The sequence below is a fragment of the Lissotriton vulgaris genome, chromosome 3_2, assembly GCF_964263255.1.
Source record: "Lissotriton vulgaris chromosome 3_2, aLisVul1.2, whole genome shotgun sequence".
In the NCBI taxonomy this organism is placed as follows: Eukaryota; Metazoa; Chordata; class Amphibia; order Caudata; family Salamandridae; genus Lissotriton; species Lissotriton vulgaris.
Genome location: NC_141690.1, coordinates 182,602,185 through 182,618,725, shown reverse-complemented (window position 1 = coordinate 182,618,725; position 16,541 = coordinate 182,602,185). Strand labels below are relative to the sequence as shown.

The window sequence follows — 16,541 nt, the reverse complement described above, 5'->3', positions numbered from 1 at the left end:
AGCGTTGGAGCGCCGCGCCCGCCCCCCCCTTCCCCCGCCCCTTAGCACTGCGGCGGAATAGCCGCCGCAGCGAAAGGGTTAAGTAATGACCACTTGGTCCATTCTGCAGCACACATAAAAGTAACAAATCGCCATTATGGATTGTTAATATGAAGGAAGCAGGCACCCTTGTACTATGGGGCAAGGGTGCCTGAGTTGGTGCTAGGCAGCTAAAATATAGGGGTGCACTGTATAGTTGTAAATACGGTGCGTTCAGGAAATGCCAGAGTGCGGCGCTGCCAATTTTGGCGCAGCTCCGTGCTCTAACATTTAATTGTAAAAATGCCCCTAAGTTTGTATTGTATTATTTTTTTTTTGCACCGCATAATCACATCCTGCACTGAGCACTGTTTCTCCATAATACTGTTTATTTAATAGTGTAACTCATCCTTTTATAATGAAGCTACTGTTTCATTAGTTATCATAAACTCAACTAGAAGCTTATTGAGTAGCCCTTATTCAAATGATTTGTATTGAATTGTTCAAATGTACACCACAGTGACATTTTAATGATATTACATCACCACCAAAGGCAGCATCTCTTGTCTCTGCCAACTTCCACGGACTCTGTTGCCTCAAAACATCTATACCTCGACCCCTCTTCATGCCACAAATTACTGGTGGTGAGAAAGTCACTCCCATTTATCCACCAAGATTATCAAAAGGGATCACTGATCATTCATTTAATCTGCAATGTCTACACTCTTTCCTTACAGTCCTCTTCTCCCGACCACCCTCATACCATCAGCCTGTGTTCACTTCACATGTCCTAATTTGTTTGGCAAAAAGTCCTTGCATTGCTGAACAAAGAAGACAGAGTTGGCATCCTTGAGCAAAGGGGCACTCTATTTTACTGCCTTTGCTTCTTGGTGCCTAAGAAGTATGGAGGCCAGAGACCCATTCTGGACCTTCACCTCTTGAACCATTTTATTTTGCAGTGCACGTTCAACATACTGTCCCTGAACCAAGTTCTTTTGGCTCTCAACACAGGGGATTGTCTATTGTCCTTTTACCTCAAGGACACTTATTTTCACCTGCCGATCCTATCCAGTCACAGGTGATATGTGAGGTTTTCCATGGGGTTTCAGTTATCAGATCATAAATCTACCATTTGGGCTGACAGCTTCACTGCAAAATTTCACCACGATGTTGGCCAAGACAGCAAGCTACAATGTTGAAGTCACATGTCAATGTATTGACTTGGACGATTGGATGGTGAAGGCAATGTCTCCAACAGTGGTCCTGGAATATCGTTAGCATACCATAACAATTCTTTATCCACACCCATACGTCTGTCCCACCCCAACACAGAGGCTTACTTACAGGGACAGATGCCTCTTCGCTAAGCTTGAGTGTTCAGGATGACAGCATGATGCAGGTCCTATGGTCCATATGGTCCACATGGTCCACGTCAGAGAATCCCCTACACATAAATCGGTCTTGCCATGAATACTTGCTTCCCTACCATCTCGAGGAGTGCATTTAAGTTCTGTCAGACACCACCACCATTGATCTTTACATCAAGAGATAGAGCAGTACATGATAAAGGGCTATGTATTAGGTGGCAATTTGTCTGTGGAGGTGGGACCAACAACAGTACATTTTCCTGGTAGTAGAACACCTTCCAGCCATCCTTAATAGGAGAGCAGATGCTAGTCATCTTTACTTGTCGGGCTATTAGTGGGAAGTTATCTCGACTGAAATATTTTCCAATTTGGAGTGTCTAGGAATAGGTCGTTTTGCCCGGATGCAATACAGGGAATGTCCTTATTTTTATGCCATACACTTCCATCTAAAAGATTCCTCTGGGGATTGGTCACAGGGCCTGCTGGATACATGCTCTCTGATTACACTTCTGTCTAGTCCTACAGAAGGAGGATCAAGCATCCCTGAATCCTATTGCCCTAGATTGGCGAGGAGCTAGGCACTCTACTTCTCCAGCATAGAGTGGCCAGGTTCTTCATCATAATTCCTAACACTGCCGTTGAATTTGTGGAGATTAGGTGGGGTCAACTAGAGTCCTAGTTGCCTCCTAAGGTTATTGACACCATCTTGATTGCCAGGAAACCCACCCCAAATCCATGTATGGGGGGTCACTGGAATCAGTTTGTTCAGTGGTGAGTCAGGAGGTCTGAAGCCATTTCAGTCATGCTTTTATGATGTTCTACATTTAGAACTGTCCCTTGTCAAGCAGGATCAAGCAGTGCCTATTATTAAATTTTTTTTTATTTAGCTGCCATGTCCTCCTTCATGTGTCTCCCTAACCAGCCTTTTATGTTTAAGTCACCACTGGTGTGACGTTTTCTTAAATGTTTTGTTTTACTTGTTGTTATCTACTCCATTTATTATTCCTCAATGGGATTAGAATGTAGATTTAATTTTCATTATAGCATCCACTTTCAAGCCAATGAACAGTTGCTCAATTAAACTCCTGTTTGAAAACTGTCTTATTAGTGGCAAAAAGTTTGGCCGTTAAAATCGGTGAACTTCAGGCTTCTCAGTCTGACCACCATTCATGGTTTTCTACTGGGATAAACCAGTTCGTCACACTTGGCCTTTTTTTTGTATTTGTCTATCGGTCTTTCTTTCCGAGTCCTCAACCCAACAAAGAAAAGGGGAGGCTACGTACAGTGGACGTCAGACGTGCAATGTCTTACATCAACCACACATGACAGAGTACATGATGCGCTATTGTAGGCTTATCCAGAGCCAAGAAGGGGAAACCAGTAATGCTCTCTTTACAACAAAGAATCCACATTTGAAGACATAATTTACTTGTTTTCTGTACCTAACCATGACTTCATATGTACACCACAGTAATCAACAGTGATAGTTGTGATGATGTAAATGCAACTAAGTGTATTAAATCATGAAGTGTAATTGAAATATATTAAAAGTGCTATGATCTTTTACTCCAGCCAAGATTTGTTGTCACAATTTCACTGTTACACATTTAGAAAGTGTTTTTTGTAAGGTTTTGAAACCCAGATTCCTAGGCATACAGGGCTATGTAATATTTGTCAGTACGAAGACCTACAGGACTGGTTTGCCATGAAGTTATTGTATAAAGAGGAGGTTTAATTAGGAAACAGCAAGAGACTCAATTAAAGCAGCCAGCTTGGGGAAAAAAAAAAGCTTTAAATGGCTTTCCCTGATCCATAAAGATTGTCCAAGTGAACACGAAAAACTTGAGCAAACACACAAAAGTCTAACATGTCTTTAATGCAAAAATAGCCAGGAAGCGTTCAGAATAAAGGAGTAGTTTATGTCCTGTAACTCCAGTTCTGTAGTAGGGGTATCTCTGTTATAGTCATAATCTAGTGAATAGTCCCGCCCATGTGCGCGGACCCCGGAGCAATCAAAAATAATCTCTTAAGCTGTCAAAACATGCAGACCTGCATAGACACTTAAGAGAGAATTTAAAGACAGATAATGCAGCCTATATCCACAGGCTACACTGTCCAATACTTCAACTGGAAATTCCACCAAAAACCACAACAGCACAGCCTGTCCAGGGTTTTCCACAGAGAAAAACCTTGCTTTTAACAGCAAAACCCTCTGGAATGATAAAGAGGAAGGAGTGGACAGACAAGCCCCATAGGCTGCCATTATGTGGCTCAAAACAGGATACTGTGCCTTTAAGAGAACTTTCCAGAAGCCTCACAGTATCCCAGAATGCAGTGCAGGTCCCTTTCACCTTCAGTTCTTTTTGAAGGCGTAACACGCCAGACCTGTAGCATTCCTTACATGAATATCCCTCTCCACCGGGGAGGAGGGCGGGCGCTTATGACTATAACAGAGATACCCCTACTACAGAACTGGAGTTACAGGACAGAAACTACTCCTTCTGTAGTAGGGGATCTCTGTGTATAGTCATAATCGAGTGAATAGAATGGCAAGCCCATCCCCACACCAAAGCGGCGGTGGAGAAACGAGAAATAACACCACTATTGAGCGAACAAATTTCGCAGCGAAGCCTGCCCAACCTGAGCATCTGCCCTGGTATCATTGTCCAGACAGTAATGCTTAGCCAAGGTATGGACCGTCTTCCAAGTGGCGGCCTTGCAGATTTCTGCAATCGGAACATTAAGCAGCAAAGCAGTCGTGGCAGCTTTGCCCCTGGTGGAATGAGCCTTAGGTTTACCTCCTAAGGTCGTATTAGTCTGTTGGTAACACAATAGTGTACAGGACACAATCCACCTAGAGATGGACTGTTTTGAGGTAGTAAGACCGGGCCAGACTGATCCATAATTGACAAACAATTGATCTGAACCACGAATATCTCTGGTTTTAGCCAGATAAAATTCCAACACCCTCCTAACATCCAGGGAATGTAGGGACCTTCCCGCTGGAGATGCCGGATTCTGAACGAACGTAGGCAAAGTTATTGTCCGGTTGACATGAAAACCAGAAATAACCTTAGGAAGACATTTAGGGTGAGTATGCGTAACAACCTCAGCAGCATGAAATACAGTATAAGGTCCATGGCAACACAACGCCTGAATATCACTCCCCCTGCGGGCCGATGTGATGGCCACGAGGAACGCCGCCATCCAGGACAGATGCTGCAACGAAGCCCTATGAATAGGTTCAAAAGGCTCCTACATCAAGGGAATGCTGTCTTCCAGCCTTCCAAAAAAAATCTTTGATCACAGGGATCTGGAAGAGGGAAGTCTGAAGGGCATTTCCTGTAGGCAGTCAGCGCAGCAATATGAACCGTAATGGATTAGACATTAAGGCCCGACAGCGCCAGGCGTAGAAGATACAGAAGGAAGACATCTTCCTTACACGTCGACAGGTCATGGTCCTTGGACTTGCACCAGATGCAAAAACTTCTTCCACTAGTAAGCAGAAGAAGTCCTAGTGGAAGGATGCTTAGCCTCCTTCAGTATGTTCATACAAACTTCTGGTAGATTCAAATGGCCATATCACACTATCTCAGGAGCCATGCAGCCAAACTCAAAGACGAGAGGTTGGGGTGCAACGTCTGCCCCCTGACCTTTGCGAGAAGGTCCGGTCTGCAAGGCCTCCGTATGAGAGGACGGAGAGACCGGTGAAGCAGGTCCGTGAACCACCACTGTCTGGGCCATTCCGGGGCAAGCAGGATCATCCGCGCCCTGGACTGGGACAGCTTGATGAACACCGCCAGAATCAAGGGAAAGGGTGGAAAGGCGCACAGAAAGCCGTTCGACCAGTTAATCCAGAACGCATTCCCCAGCTTCCCCACAGGCAGTACCTGGAGGCGAAGTCTCGGCATTCGCCGAAGACTCCTCCTAGTACTTCGTTGTTTATGACCCATTCGTGGCTTTCCTGAATCAGTCTGCTCAGCACGTCTGCCTGAACATTCTGCACACCAGGCAGATGGGTAGCCGTTACAGTCAGTCGCCAGATCGCCCGCGCCTCCCGCGACAGAGTGCGCAATCTCGAACCCCCCTGCTTGTTGAGGTAATACATTGTGGTCAAATTGTCCGTCTGTACAAGCAGAGAGCTGGTCTGGAAGGACGGAAGAAACGCCTTCAATGCCAAGGGAACAGCTCTGAGTTCCCAGAAAATGATGTGATACGTGGACTCCCTTGGGGACCACGTTCCTTGTATCTGCAAGTCTCCGGAAAGCGCCCCCCCAGCCGTGGGGAGACGCATCCGTCACGACAGTCTGTGTGGAAATGTCCTTGTGAAAGGGAACCCCTCTTAGGAGATTCTCCGCTGAACACTAACACTTCAGAGACTGCAGAGTACGCAGAGACAGTCGTATCTTGTCGCCCAGGGATCCTTTCCTCTAATCCCACTGATCCTCCAAGCACTCCTGCAAAGGAAGAGGCCACCGACCCCAGTAGAGAAGACACCGTCTCCACTGCCGTAGATGGGGCGGTCACAAGACCCTGAGCCTTCCCAAGGGGAGATAATCGACTCTCCCCCGAAGGAGACACGCTTGCTGACAGCGTATTGACGGAGGCTCCCAAGTACTGTATGCACTGGACCGGAATGGGGACAGACTTGGACATGTTGATGTGCAACCCCAGCTAGTTCCAGAGAACGCACGTCCTCTAGAAGTGCGCCTGAGCTTCCGAGAAGGAGGAGGCCCTGATCAACCAATCGTCAGGCACGGTTAGAGAAGCCACCTCGTTTTTCCACAGGCATGCAGCTACCACTGCCATGCACTTCGAGAATAGTCTGGGCGCAGACTTCAGCCCGACTGGCAGTACTGTGTACTGATAATGATGGGCGCAGACTTGGAATCGCAGGAACTTCCTGTGTGCAATGAGCACATGGGAGTATGCATCCCGTAGATCTATGGCACCAAGCCAATCTCCCTGTTGCAGCTGATTATAAACCTGATGCAACGACAGCATGCGAAACTCCTCTACTGCGAATCCACTTGTTTGCTTGTCGCAAATCCAGAATGGGCCTGAACTCGTTCCGGTCCTTCTCGTGAACCAGAAGAACCGGGAGTACAGACCTCTCCCCGTTTGAGACAGAGGTACGTCCTCTATCGCCCTTGTCCTAAACAGGATAACGGCCTCTGCTTAGAGCTCGCACCGCTGAAACCGCGAGCCGACCGGAGGAAGTGCTGGAGGAGGGCCGATGAACCGAAGACTGACTTACACCCAGCCGGCCTTTGTTCGCCGAGGAGCCACAAGCACTCCTGCGTATGCGCACAATATACTTGTAAAGCATTAAATGGCGGCCCGGGACCACCAGCAAATCCTGGGAGGAAAAACGCCGCTAGAAAGGGCAGAAGGCCTCAGGCCGTTCTCCATGCCCCAAACCTACAGCCGTCCAAAAGTCTCCGATTCAGACTTCATGCGGGCCACTCACTACTCTCATGGCAACCCAAGGGTTGCCCAAAGAACAGGAGAGTAGAAGCACACTGCTGAGCCGCAGGCTGCAGAGACGTCAGGCGAAGAAAAGTATGGCAACGTAGGACAAACCCACAATACCTGGGGGTCGGCAGGAGAGAAAAACTTCGCTCCGACACCGATGCCTAGATCCGAAACTATCAGGCCCATTAGACCACCTCTTGTAAGGCGTCCCTCCTGTCTCTCGGCAGAGGAACCACAAATCGGTGAAGAAAACCCCCCCACAGAGGGATCTCACAACAACGGTCCAACAACCGCAGGCCACAGCGCGAGGTTCACATGCCGCCACCCCTGCGACCAAGTCAGGAGCACGGTCGGAACCAGAACCTCCAGCCAGGCGGTAGTGGACGAAAGGTAAGTCCCGCCAACCAGTAAAGAGTCGGAGAGGGACTCCCCGTACTCATGGCAGACGCATCCCTGGCATCGAGGCACGGAGGTTCGCAGACTGAGGGGCAAAAGGTCCCTGGGGTGGTGGACGGAAGAGGGAACCGAGGGGATTCTGAAACATCCCCGGTGGTCTCACCAGTAGTGGTTGAGCAGGAGGCGACCTAGCAGACGTGCAGGCTTGCAAGCACTCAAAACTAAGCCAAAAGGACAAACGTCCCTCGCGTACACGTGGTGAGTAACCACAAACTCCCCATCAGAAGGGTTCCTCGACGCTGATCAACTGCTCTGCGTCATGAGTGGAAGGTGCCGGGAACACAAAGTCCCCTCTACGACGGGAGGCTCACCAAGGAGCGAGGCCTGGAACCAGACCCAGGCGTCAAGAGCCGGCAGTACTCTGCGGCTGTAACCTATGACGCCGACCTCACTACGGCGTCACCATCACTAAGACAGTGACTGTCTCTATGACAACCAACACTCAGACGTCAAAATGTCACTAGGTGTCAAACACGGAGACGCCGAGCCATCCCTAACGGTGGCGTCCGGACCCAAAGGAAGAGGGCAGAGCTCAAGTGACCAATGCCCCAAAAGGAGCATCACTGCTCCATGACGTTGAGCCTCACCGTTTCATGACGTCTAGCCTCACTGTCCCATGACGTCTAGCCTCACTGTCCCATGACGTCGAGCATCCATGCCCCATGACGTCGAGCATCACCGCCCCATGACGTCGAGCATCACCGCCCCATGACGTCGAGCATCACCGCTCCATGACGTCGAGCAACACTGCTCCATGACGTCGGGGAACCCCATGACGTCGAGGTACTCCATGACGTCGAGACACTCCATGACGTCGACGTCGAGACACTCCATGACGTCGACGCCGAGACACTCCATGACGTCGAGACACTCCATGACGTCGAGACACTCCATGACGTCGAGACACTCCATGACGTAGACGTCGAGACACTCCATGACGTCGACGTCGAGGCACCTCATGACGTCAAAGCACTTCATGACGTCGAGGCACTCCATGACGTCGACGTCTAGGCACTCCATGACGTCGACGTCGAGGCACTCCATGACGTCGAGGCACTCCATGACGTCGACGTCGAGGCACTCCATGACGTCGACGTCGAGGCACTCCATGACGTCGACGTCGAGGCACTCCATGACGTCGTGGCACTCCATGACGTCGACGTCCAGGCCCCCCATGACGTCGAGGCACTCCATGACGTCCAGGCACTCCACGACGGCCCCAACGCCGACTGGAACCGCGTCATAGCTCAGGCGTGCCCTTACTGGGGATAACCCCAGAGATTACAGCATGGGACTCGGTAGAGGACCTACCCTCACCTCACCCAGAGGCTGAAGATGCCTTCAAACTCCTCTGTTTGAAACCTGGAAGCCGAAGCCCCCTAGAAAAGAAGGTACAGAGAAGACAGGTGTCCAAAGACACAGGCAAGCACAGAGTACAAACCCTGTGAGCTTCAGCTTTGGCCTTCAGTTCAGCTGCAGACAAAGCACATGTCAGACTAGAAATAGTCTAAAGGCAAAAAGACTGCAGAAAGTCTGCCAAAAAACCACAGCAGAATGTAGATAAAGGCCAAAGACGTCGAGTGAAGCTACAAAAATCCAAAAATATCACAAAAATAGAATAGAAAAAGCTCAGAAAAGAAGAGCTAATGCTCCAGGGTCCTGCTAGCAGGAGCCGGAAAAAAGAACTGAAGGTGAAAGGGACCTGCACTGCATTCTGAGATACTGAGAAGCTTCTGGAAAGTTCTCTTAAAGGCACAGTATCCTGTTTTGAGCCACATAATGGCAGCCTATGGGGCTTGTCTGTCCACTCCTTCCTCTCTATCATTCCAGAGGGTTTTGCTGTTAAAAGCAAGGTTTTTCTCTGTGGAAAACCCTGGACAGGCTGTGCTGTTGTGGTTTTTGGTGGAATTTCCAGTTGAAGTATTGGACAGTGTAGCCTGTGGATATAGGCTGCATTATCTGTCTTTAAATTCTCTCTTAAGTGTCTATGCAGGTCTGCATGTTTTGACAGCTTAAGAGATTATTTTTGATTGCTCCGGGGTCCGCGCACATGGGCGGGACTATTCACTAGATTATGACTATACACAGAGATCCCCTACTACAGAACAGGACAATTGCCTATTGAATGGAGCAGAGATTCACCCTCAATCTTCTGGAGCAGGTAATACTAATATCAATACATTTTGGCGCTACATTTATAGACTTTTTCTCAATGCAATTGAATGGAAGAAAGAGCATGTGATACAATTGAAAGAAATAGACACTAAAGAGTAGGGACCAGTTTCTTCTCATTTGACGAATGCAAGAAGACCTTGACATAACAGATACATGAGCCTACAAGAGCTGACACAAGTTCTTCCTGAAATCCTCGCTTCAATATGCCAACATCCGAACAAGGCTATTCTTATGAGTAGGGTTTAGTTAAAATGTGTATTGTACAACATGGAAAAAAAAGACAAGAACTCATGCTAATTGTGTCTAGATGTGCATGAAGGCTAAGGCTTTAGTGGGCTTCAAGCAGGTACAACAACGAATTAGTAATTGATTCAAGAAATTTAACAGTACATGTTAAGGCACATGCAGGCATTTGCATTTTCTTTTTGTAAATGTTTTTATTTGCGTTATGCAATAAAACAGATATACAACATGGTTGTAATGACAAGAACCATAGATCATGGTAGATTGAATTGGTAGGAAAAGTAACCCTCAGATCATGGATAATTGGAAACCTAAAAGAGATAACACTGTGACAAACTGGGAAATGTACCTCAGAGCGAGGAAGGGTAGGGAGCGCCTGGCATACATAAGAGATACCTACATTATTGTGTCTGTTGCTAGGGAACTGGGAGTGTGAACCTGTTAGAAAGGTAAAATAAGGGGAATGTGAGGTGCGAAACCCAAAATAATTTAGAGGAGATTCCCAAACATTTTGCCGAACATTGTAGAGGTAATGAGGCGTTTAGCTTGCCAAAACTAATGACACCCAGGAGACACAGGGTTAAGGTGCACTGGAGGAGGGTACCTCCCCATCGGGGAAGAGAATACCATCTTGGTGTAAGGGCAGGGTTATGGGTACAAGGCACCTTTGGGCTGGGTCACCACAAATGCAGTGAGAAGGTCATCCCATACGTGATCAATTGGACACTGTCGCATGATCTTAGCCTTCACCCTGTGGTCGCCACAGATTCGGATCTAGCCTGGGTGGTCAGGGGACTATGCCAAGCCACAGTGTAAGGTTGGGGTCTTTTCCAATCCGCTATAATAGTGCATTTTTTGCAGTGATCAGAGCTAGGTCATAAAATTGAGTGCCCATTACAGTTTTTTAGAGAGTTTTTAAATACTCAATGCTGCTACATCCCACGACTCCATCCATGGCAAGTGAGTGAGTGACGCCATTCCTTCCGACACTTCCCTCCAGTACGAGCATCAACAGAAACAGTCCCAAATAATATGTTTGACATCCGCTATCAGCGAGTTGCATCTGGAGCTTCTATCAGTGGCCACAGGGAAATTCGTGTATATATATTTGGACGAAAGATAAGCTCTATTTAGGACATTGGATACATTTAAACTGGGCATTTTGAGAAATCTTTTGGAGGTATTTAGGAGCCCTTGCTCACTCTTTTACACGAAGCACCCTATTGAATTACTAACACTAACGTAGAACAACGCGCTTGATCACATGCACTTTGGCCTCTTTAAACTCATTAATACGATTAAGCAGCCGGACAGCAACATCTAAAGCAGAGAGACTGAGGTTTGATGCACGTCCGTAAGCAGAAAACAACTAGCAGTCATCTCATGGAGCTGCAGCACATTGCACTGGGAGGGGGGAATCCACGTTACCAGACCACAACAATTAACAGTGGTGTTGGTGTAGAGCAACACTTGGTAGGGGCCTTGCCAGTGTGGCTGCTGAACTGTGTTCCTCAGCGAGACCTGGGTGTAGATCCAGTCACGGGCTGGCGGGAACAGTTGGTAACTCAGGTAAGGGAGCATTAATGGTTTAAAGGGAAACACTGAAGGTAAAGGAATAAACGTGTGGAAAGGAGTCAAAAAAGTTATTTTGTTATCTTCACAATCACAACCACTGTTGTATGACAAAATTAAAGCTGGTTATGACAATGGGCACACATTAAGTGCTTTGTGTAGACTCCAAGACCAGGAGCTATTAGTAGCAGTATTAACAATTTTTCTTATTAACTTGTGTAACCACCCACTGGAGATATTCTAGCGTACAAAGGTAGAGGCATGGGGCAGGAGAGCAACCATAGGTCCTGAAGTCTCACTTGGGTAGTGAGTAGGGTGGCCACCTCACCTTATGTCATCATGGGCAGACTTTCTAGTACTAAACATTTAAAACAAATCAATTTGTTGAATGGATGCAAAACGAACCATCACCCAGAATGTAAAAGGCTCACAGACCTACTAACCCAAAACTGGAAATTGTGTTTGTAATGACATTGAGTTAGGTGATCACCTTAGTAATGAGAAAAGGTTAGTTAATTACGCAACAACATAACGTACAGCGCCACGACCGACACCAACTCCACTGCCACAGAACTTCACTGCTGGCTCTCCCGCTGCGCCAACCAGCTCGCACCCCTCCGCTAAACAATGCCCTCTGAAAGCCGCCTGGTTCACCACAGAACTACATTAAGCCAGACGCCTAGAGAAAACCTGGCAAAACCAGAAAACCACTGAAGCACGGAACCACAGGAGCGCCCTGAAGGAATACCACCAGCACATGAGACATCTAACGGACCTTCATTAGAGACAAAGTCCAGACCAACGTCAAGGAACTGTTCAACGTCAATCAGCAGTTCACAAAACCCCCCAGCGAAGCCACTGACGTCACACCTTCCCAGGAACTCTGCGACAAGCTCAGCTCATACTTCAATCTGAGGATCAAGAACCTCTACGACAATTTCAGAGAACAGACGCTGGACACCAGCCCCTCTCCCCCACGCCGCCGATAATCCAACCATCATGACCTGGAATCCTGCCACCGTCTAATACATCACCGCTACAATGAAGAAAACCCACTCAGGAGCCCCAACGGACCCACATATTCCACAGGGCAACCGCCGCCATCGCACCCGAACTTGGACTGACCATCAACGCCTCCTTCATGTCCGGCATCTTCCTAAACGACTGGAAGCGGGCGGAGGTTAAACCCCTCCTCAAGAAACCCACAGCCGACCCAACTGACCTGAAAAACTACCGGCCCATCTCTCTCCTCCCTTAGGTGGCCAAAGTCACTGAGGGACTGGTGAATGCCCAGCTGACCACCTTCATCGCAGAGAACTTCACCCTAGATGCCTCCCAGTCTGGATTCCGTAGCAACCACAGCACCGACGACATCCGCAGGCTACTCTATCAGGGACACACCGCAGCTCTCATCCTTCTAGACCTCTCCGCAGCTTCGACACCGTTTCTCACCGCACTCTCGCAGCCAGACTTCACGACACAAGGAGCTGCCCACAACTAGATCCATTCCTTTCTCTCAGGCAGGACCCAGATGAGCAGACTCCCTCCCTTCCTCTCCGAACCCACCGATATCAACTGCGGAGTACCCCAAGGATCATTGCTCAGCCCCACGCTCTAACATGTACATGGTCCTCCTCGCCGCCATCATAAGACAGCATGTGCTCAGCATTGTATCCTACGCTGACGACACCCAGCTCATCCTCTCGCTCACGAAGAATCCCAAAGACACCAGGCTCCGCTTCCAGGAAGGAATGAAGAACGTGGCAGCTTGGATGAAAGACCGCTATTTGAAGCAGAACTCAGAGAAGACCGAAGTTTTCTCATCCTCGGACCCTGCACCTCCGCCTGGGACAACACCTGGTGCTCCTCCGCCCTTGGGAATCCACCCACTCCTACAGACCATGCACGAAACCTCTGCATCATCCTCCTATCCTCCCTTTCCATGAACCGCCAGATCAACGATGTTGCTTCCACCAGCTTCAACTGCATGTGCATCCTCCGCAAAACCTTCAAATGGATCCCCCCGACTGCAGAAAGACAGTCAACCACACGCTCATAGCTAGTAGACTGGACTACGGCAACGCCCTATACACCGGAATCAACAGAGCTCTACTACACAAACTCCAGACCATCCAGAACGCAGCTGCCAGACCCGTCCTCGGAACGCCTCGTCAAGAACACATGACCCAACACCAACAAGACCTCCCCTGGCTCCCCGTTGAGAAGAGGGTCACCTTCAAACTCCTCACCCATGACTACAAATCCCTCAACATCGGACCCAAATACCTCAACGAGAGAGTATCCTTCCACGTACCGAAGAGGAACCTCCGCTCGGCCGACTTTGTCCTGGCAGAGGTCCCCGGCATCCGCAGGAACAGAACAGGCGGGAGAGCCTTCTCCTACATCATAGCCAAGACCTGGAACGAGCTCCCCGTGATCATCAGACGCTCCCCTACCCTGCACACGTTCAGGAAGGACCTCAAGATGTGGCTCTTCGACTGGTCCGGAGCGGCCTCCCCCTTCACCCCCCTCCAGTGCCTTGAAACCCTAGTGGGTGAGTAGTGCGCTTTATAAACCCCCGATTGAACCTTGTATTCACACGATCACCGAGGAATGTTTTTGCCTAATGCAATGAACTTCTTTAACTTTGACTTGAATGTCGTCAGCAATGCTTTTCGGCACAGCTTGACCAACAAGACTCACAGCCATTCCAACTAGTAACTGTGTAGGTTCTAGCATGGTGAGCTTGGTTAGGAGTTCTAAATGTTTTGAGAAGAGAACTAGTAAATAGAGGATTGAGTGAGTCCATGGTATACAATGAGGATCCATACACTACCCTGTAGCTCCTTGCAAATGACAAGCAGCTCTACAGCTTACACTGCAATAAAGCATTACAGCTACTAGGAGTGGCTGTTGAACACTATGTCCCTGCTGCCTTCTAGATTTTCTCTACAACCTTCTCCACTCAGGCATGGCACACATTCACACCAGCTGCTTTCTACAAAAAAATATGTTATGTGCTAGAATAACATACCTACCAGGATACTTGTATTAAATACATACCCAATTTAATGGTAATGGAGTCTAATAAACAAAGGGATCACAACCGTGTCCACTCTTTGGTACATTTTATTTCCAATGCCTTGGCATGGCAGCTACCTGAAGTCAGGTGTATTTACTTACAATTCAGACAGGGCCAGGGTAGATATATTAGGTTAAAAAAAACAGGTAGATAATTTTATAATATACTAATGACTTTTCTTCAGTGGCAAAAACATTATTTTCCATGTAAGATTGTCTGCAGAGCAGACAACATAATGAAGTACTGTACAACGTTCCTGGAAATGTAAGCGTCCAGCTCGATGCAAAGACTATGTCAATGATGGGGTATTCCTTATTAATTCGCCTGGTCGTCCCAGGATAGTTATCATAAAGTAAGAGCAAAGGTAGAACCGGAAACTAATTTAAGCACAAGGAATTGCAGCAGACAAAAAACTGGGGCGATTGATATAAATGGTGCAAACAGCTCTGCATCTACCTGTTATAGGACATGAGGACGCTTTTCATATCTTTCTATATATAGAATACACCCAGGCAGTGACAGGGCGGTTTGCTTCAGTCAAGGATAGTTAATTTTTAGAAAGTGAACATGAAGTTCATCAAAAGTAGAATTTATGAAGCCGGTACAAAGATTGGATAGCGCCTTCAGAGATCTTGTGCACTAGCGGTCATCGCCAAAGGTAAATATTAAACTTTGTGCTTCTATAAAATCAGAAACCTTGATCCACTGCATAACAGAAGACTACAATCTATTACAACAACCAAGACCACAGACGCGGTACTCGCAGGGAACTGTGGAAAGGAAAGAGCGGCATTATCCATATTAAAAAGCAGAATACAAGCGCTGATCTGACATTCTTTGACAGTACCTCATGGAAACCTTCGTAGGTTATGGGCTCTACTTCATTGGGGTAGTACAGTAATATTTAAGAGATTTAAAAGTAAGTATTTCCAAAGTTGTGCAATGGAAGAAGCATCAAATAATTTACTACGGACATTCAACCAGCCCACTAGCCGGAACAATGGCAGTTACAGCTAAATATATTAATTAAATATGACGGAGCTATTAACGCATCAATGGGCTATTCCTATTGGAGCAGATTGAAGAGGAATCAGAGGGCGCTTTCATTCAGTAAAGATGGGATCGTGTGGAATGGGTGCTGCCAGTCAAGATCAGGGTTCATCTGTCAGTCAAGATTTTTGATGGTATCTTCAAATACTATAGGCGTCACAGCTGCTTTCATTGGACGGATAAATGTGTATCTCAGGTGTACCTCAAACTGTGGCTAATAAAAAATTTCAAGTAAGAAGTTGAAGAAAAATCAATCATACGCACAAATACAACCGATTGGCTAAATGTAATGCCTGTAGTAGTTTTGTGTGCATGAGTAAATTAATGGGAAAGAATGTGGCTGAATTAAGATATTATGATTGTTGATTTGCTGTAGCGCTAAACTAAAACAAAGCTACTTTTCTTTATTCTTTTAATATCCTTCAATAAATTGACTTTGAACATGAAAGTGCTGTAAAGGATCAATATTATAAACATGCAGTATCACATCAATTTCCTATTGGTCAGGAATTCTACTTTCTTGAAACACTATATCAGAGTACTGCAATGAAAAAATGTATAACAGTTCCCTTTTGTGGATTTTGTTTCACTTGGTTTATTTTCACATTTTGTTTTTAAAGCTCGTGGTGACGTCCAGACCGAAGAAGTGACTACTTCTGTCGTCCATCATGTGGAAACGCACACAGCTCTTACAGTGATTGCCTGAACGTTCCCAGTCACTGCCCACTGACTGCTCACCCAAGTGAATCCTGACCCAAATCACATTAACAACACAAAATAGCTTATATCATGTATTTGTTTGAGTAGACTGGCTTTTTCCTAGCTTCAACAACATTGCACATTTACCATGTTATGCTGCTGACTCTAATATTTAATAAAGCATGTTAAGAAAAGTGGAAACGTTCCATCATTCTGCTGTTTATCAACCAGTATATAGTTAATACAAAACTCTTTAATGTTGGCACCACATCCTGTGTGTTTTTGTTAATATTTGTGTACCTTTTAATTTTATGTTTTGCTCATTTCATTGTAGCCACATGTTTTGGGGGTACAACCCGGGATAGTGCCAGGCCTGTTGTCTTAGGAGTAAGAGTCCATTCTGG

At 47.1% G+C, this 16,541-nt stretch overlaps 1 protein-coding gene across 1 annotated transcript in view; it reads left to right on the top strand.

Annotated features, from left to right (window-relative positions):
- Positions 1-16,338, top strand: part of LOC147725487 (vimentin-like) — a 96,188-nt gene extending 79,850 nt beyond the window's left edge. Inside the window, exon 3 of the mRNA XM_086964161.1 lies at positions 16,059-16,338. Within this exon, the coding sequence (XP_086820287.1) occupies positions 16,059-16,144 (86 nt within the window). The 3' untranslated portion in view covers positions 16,145-16,338. The remainder of the gene's footprint in view (positions 1-16,058) is intronic.
- The last annotated feature ends 203 nt before the right edge of the window (positions 16,339-16,541 follow it).